This window comes from Triticum urartu, chromosome 7A (assembly GCF_056163025.1).
Source record: "Triticum urartu cultivar PI428250 chromosome 7A, HENAU_Tu73, whole genome shotgun sequence".
Classification (NCBI taxonomy): Eukaryota; Viridiplantae; Streptophyta; class Magnoliopsida; order Poales; family Poaceae; genus Triticum; species Triticum urartu.
In genome coordinates, this window is record NC_141879.1 from 661,205,015 (window position 1) to 661,210,583 (window position 5,569).

Here is a 5,569-nt window from a genome sequence, read left to right on the forward strand (position 1 = left end):
TGTAAACATGGACCACACCTTGCTTGAACATCAGATTCCAATGAGTCAAGTTGGTGACCCCATTGTTTGTAGTGTTTCCCAAGAAGGTGTCCTTTTCCCTCTCTCTAATTCTTCACAGCCTCCAGTTGTGCCTGTTGATCCATATCTTAACACACAGCAGAGCTGTAATGTCAACAAGGGAAAAGAGGCAGTGGAAATTGGAAATATTGAAGCAGAAGATCAAGATGAAGATGAGTTGGACAAATCTTCTTCAGATTTTGAGTTTTTCAAGGGTGATTACAGAGGGAAAAAATTTCAGACAAGTCTTGGGCTAGGGGAGAAGATGAAGGTGGTGAAGGAACAAGTCAGCACTACATGGAAGAGGAAGAGATGGCTGAGCATTATTTTGGGGCTACTTCTGAACCCTCAGAGTTTTGGCAGGAGCCAAATGGTTCTGAAGAAGATGATGAAGAAGAAGCTTCAGATCATGTGAAAACTGTGGCACAGAAATTGATGCCTGTGAGGAAATAAGGCCCAACAAGCAGATCACACAGTGAGCCAAATCACATAAAGTTTGAAGATTTCGTGCCAAAAGCTGATGAGTTCTGCTTTCCAGGTGATGAAGGCATTTCTAATGAAGAAGATGATGCACCCAGGTTTCCTTGTGGCAGGAAGAGAAAATTGAAGAAGAAGAAGGAGAGAATATGGTATGATTCCTCTAGGCCCGATGCACATGAGCAGTTTATGATTCATTTGTGCTTTCTGAATGTGGTAGAGTTCAGAGAAGCATTGAGAAACTACCATGTTAGGACACTGAGGAACTTTGAGTACCATAGGAATGATCCAAGTAGGATCATAGCCTGGTGCTCAGATAGAAACCATGGTTGTGAGTTTTATATTACTGCTTCTAAGATTTCCCATGAGTCAACCTTTAGCATCAAGAAGATGAATCTTGATCACACATGTGGAGCAAGTGGAGAGAACACAAAGGTTACCATGAAGTGGGTTGCAAAGGCTGTTGAGGATACTGTAAGATCCAATCCTGGTGCAGGTGTTGATACTATATTGAGTTATACAAAAAAGAAATTTGGAGTACATGTTCCAAAAAGTTTGGCCTACAAGGCAAGGAGGAAAGCAGTTGATGTTGTGCAAGGGGATCACAAGACACAATACTACAGGTTAAGAGACTATCTACAGTGTGTTTTGGACACAAACCCTGGTAGTAGGTGTGTTGTGATAACAAAGGAATTTGAACTCCACCCAGCACCTACCCCAAGGTTTCATTACATATTTTACTGTCTGTTTGCTTGTAAGGATGGGTTCCTAAATGGTTGCAGGCCTTTCATAATAGTTGCTGCTTACTAATGTCTTAAAATGGAGGTCTTGATGGATGCTTCATCAAACTAAGCACTGGACATCAAATCCTGGCAGCAACAGGGAGGGATGGCAACAACAACATCTTCCGTATTGCATTTGGTGTTGTTGACAAGGAGGAGACAGATAGTTGGACTTGGTTTCTTACACAGTTAAGGACAATAATTGGTAGTGGCAACAAGTTTGGGCCCTACACAATTATGTCAGACAAACAAAAGGTACAACTGCTCTTCATGATTTAACTGCTTAATTATCCTTGCACTATGTAATGCTTTCTCTACTTACTTCACTAGTTATTAATACAAAATCAATGAACAGGGTATACTCAATGCAATAGAGGATGTATTTCATGATTCCCCTCAAAGATTTTGTTTAAGACATATATATGCCAACTTCCAATTAGCTGGGTTTAGAGGGGACGAATTGAAAAAACATCTAGACCATGTTGCATATTCTTTCAATCATGGGCATGATCTGGGCATGGAAGCATTGAAGAAAGAGAGTGAGGAGGCATGTAAGTGGTTGTCCAACATAGCAGTCCATACTTGGGCCAGGCATAGAATGGATACTATATGCAAGACAGACCTTCTTGTAAACAATCTTAGTGAAGTTTTCAACAGGATGATTCTGGATGTTAGGAACAAGCCCATAAGGACAATGCTTGAAGGAATTAGGACAAAACTCATGATCAAGTTTCAGAAGATTAGGGAGAAGACAGAGACATGTAGGTGGGATATCACACCCACATACTCTGAGATATTGGAGGAGGCCAAGAAGTGGGCAAAATATTGTGATGCATATATGGCTGGACCAGGCATTTGGCAAGTTACAAGTAGTTCAGAAAAGACCTACTGTGTAAACCTAAACAACTACACTTGTGACTGCAGGAAGTGGGATATGCCAGTTGTTCCATGTAGTCATGCTATAGCAGCAATGCAGAAGGTGAAGCTACACCCTGAAGATTTTGTCCATGAGTTATTCAAGAAGCCCTTCTAATGTGAAACCTACAAGCATATTATATACCCTGTTCCAGGCCCTGATTGTTGGCCACACACCATGGGGGATGACATATCTCCTCCAATATTCAAAGACAAGAAGGGTAAAAAGTAGACAGCTAGGAGGAAAGGACATTTTGAGGTGCCTGCCAAGAAGGATACATCAAGAATTGGGACAGTGACCTGTAGACATTGCAATAAGCAAGGTCACAGATATACCACATGTGGTGTTCCACTGAAAACCAAACTGCAGATGAGGAAGAATAATCACCAGGTATGCTTATCGATAAAGAAACTTCTGTTTCATAGGCTAGGTGGTTTGATTCTAATTTGCTTTGTTAAATGTGCAGGAGAATAGGTCAGACTACTCTTCATCTACCAGAGCAACTACATGTGTGGTTGTGATGTCTACTACACAACCTTCTTCTTGTAGACGTTGTTGGGCCTCCAAGTGCAGAGGTTTGTAGGACAGTAGCAAATTTCCATCAAGTGCATGACCTAAGGTTTATCAATCCGTAGGAGGCGTAGGATGAAGATGGTCTCTCTCAAGCAACCCTGCAACCAAATAACAAAGAGTCTCTTGTGTCCCCAACACACCCAATACAATGGTAAATTGTATAGGTGCACTAGTTCGGCGAAGAGATATTGATACAAGTGGTATATGGATAGTAGATACGGGTATTTGTAATCCGAAAATATAAAAACAACAAGGTAACTAATGATAAAAGTGAGTGTAAACGGTATTGCAATGCGTTGAAACAAGGCCTAGGGTTCATACTTTCACTAGTGCAAGTTCCCTCAACAATAATAACATAATTGGATCATATAGCTATCCCTCAACATGCAACAAAGAGTCACTCCAAAGTCACTAATAGCGGAGAACAAATGAAGAGATTATGGTAGGGTACGAAACCACCTCAAAGTTATGCTTTCCAATCAATCTGTTGGGCTATTCCTATAAGTGTCACAAACAAGCCTAGAGTTCGTACTAGAATAACACCTTAAGACACAAATCAAGCAAAACCCTAATGTCACCTAGATACTCCAATGTCACCTCAATTATATGTGGGTATGATTATACGATATGCATCACACAATCTCAGATTCATCTATTCAACCAACACATAGAAACTCAAAGAGTGCCCCAAAGTTTCTATCGGAGAATCACGACGAAAACGTGTGCCAACCCCTATGCATAGGTTCATGGGCGGAACCCGCAAGTTGATCACCAAAACATACATCAAGTGAATCACGTGATATCCCATTGTCACCACAGATACGCACGACAAGACATACATGATACGTCTCCAACGTATCTATAGTTTTTGATTGCTCCATGCTATATTATCTACTGTTTTGAATGTTTATGTAGCGACCCGACCCGAATGGATCAAGTCTACCGTGCTCCGGTGTCATCCCTGGATCAGTAATGCTGACACCACACAGTACATCGAAGGATTTATAACAGAGTGGCAATCACACACTTATTACATTGATGTCTCAAAAGAGAACTTATACAATAAATATGGCTTAAGGCCAACTAGTGTCGATAACAGCGGAAGACTTGGAAGATAAATGGGTCCATCAACTCCAACGGCATCACTGAGTATAGAACCACGACCTAAAAACAACTTACTCGTCGTCTGAAAAGTCTGCAACATGAAAGTTGCAGCCCGAAAACGGGTCAGCACATGGAATATGCTGGCAATGTAACACATAGAGAGTAATGGAATGTAACAACTATACTATATGCATATTTGGCTGGTGGAAAGCTCTATGGTTATAGTTTTGCGTAAAGCCAGTTTTCCCTACTGCAAAGGAATAAATTTATTTAACTATCATGGTGGTTGTTAAACATCGAGAATGGTTGACAGCATTCCGATCCCAATTAAGTGAACAATTAAAACCCAACAATATTAATTAGAGTAACATGATGAGATTCACATGATATTCAAGTACTAGATACTCAAGTTGTCCATAACCGAGGACACGGCTAATCATGATTAGTTTGTTACACTCTGCAGAGGTTTGCGCACTTTTCCCCACAAGACTCGATCGCCTCCGTTTGGTTTCTCGCACTACATGGTGTTTGAGAAGACGGATGACCGAGACATAGTCTTTCAGAAGCACTAGCACCTTACGATCGGGTAGACCGTACCACCTAATCCCCTACATCTGCTAGTCTACCACTGTAAGAGTTCGCACGACTTAGTCAACTATGCCAGAGCCCATAATGGCATGTGGCTGCACACGGAAGTTACTAGCATGAATGATCTTATGATCCCTTTGAGCCTGGGTGGCGGTCCAAAAAAACAGGCAAGTCCTGATAGAAACTAGGTGCCTCAATCCACCCAGATGTGTGTTTAAGTAGCCACCTTAGATAAACCTTTAAATTATCAATCTCACATCTGTCATCGATATCACTCACCCAATCCATGTCTACTAGCATAGCATGGCATAATAAGCAAACGTAGAAGTAACTCCCAAAGGTTTCATAATAATACAGGTAATAGGTACTACCTCATCTACTTCCCAATCCCACAATTTAATTAGATCCTAATCATGCAATGTGTGAGGATTGATCTAATGCAATAAAACTGGGTTGTAGAAAAGGTATGATCAAAGTGTTACTTGCCTTGCTGATGATCCGCGAGACCTAGGGTTTCGAAGTAACAGGCGACGCAATCCGGGTAATCTATCGCAGACAAATAACAAGCATACAATAAGTACTCATCTAATGCACAGGTAAAACTCGAACAAGAGAACGAACCAGAAAGTTCAACTTAAGAACTCCGGTTGCAAAGAAAGAACGAATCGAACAAAGTGAACGGAAAACAAATGGCGGAAGAAACTACTCGGTTCTAGCAAGTTGAAACTAGGTCAAAATTTTACCGTAGAAAAGATTTGTTTAAGTTAATTATACGGAACGGCGGTTTTGAGACGAAACTCGAGGCGCTTGAATCACCTGATTCCGATAAACGAGCGAGAAGAAAGACTAGAACGAAGATCGGATCTGAGATCGCGATCGCGGAAACGCGGAATGAATTCGACGAAAATAAAGAGACGAACGATTAAACGAACAGACGTTCGTTAACCGGGGATAATCGGTTATCACGTTCGTTGAGACGAACGGTCCGAAAGAAGAACGAAAACCGATCTAGGGTTTCCGAAGAAAAAGACCGAAAAGAAACGGAAAAATCCGATCTAGGGTTTCAGAAGAA

General features: G+C 41.2%; 1 protein-coding gene across 1 annotated transcript; it reads left to right on the plus strand.

Annotated features, from left to right (window-relative positions):
* The first annotated feature begins 577 nt into the window (after nucleotides 1–577).
* LOC147961176 (uncharacterized) lies at nucleotides 578–2,349 on the plus strand. Its single transcript, XM_087533705.1, has 4 exons — nucleotides 578–635; nucleotides 755–1,198; nucleotides 1,360–1,571; nucleotides 1,672–2,349. The coding sequence occupies exons 1-4, from the start codon at nucleotides 578–580 to the stop codon at nucleotides 2,347–2,349; spliced, it is 1,392 nt and encodes a 463-aa protein (XP_087389831.1).
* The last annotated feature ends 3,220 nt before the right edge of the window (nucleotides 2,350–5,569 follow it).

Excerpts from the sequence above, each read along its gene's own strand:
- LOC147961176 (XM_087533705.1), top strand. The coding sequence starts at position 578 with ATGAGTTCTGCTTTCCAGGTGATGAAGGCATTTCTAATGAAGAAGATG. Across the intron at positions 1,199-1,359 it reads TGTTTTGGACACAAACCCTG|GTCTTGATGGATGCTTCATC; the intron begins GTAGTAGGTGTG and ends CTTAAAATGGAG. Across the intron at positions 1,572-1,671 it reads TTATGTCAGACAAACAAAAG|GGTATACTCAATGCAATAGA; the intron begins GTACAACTGCTC and ends ATCAATGAACAG.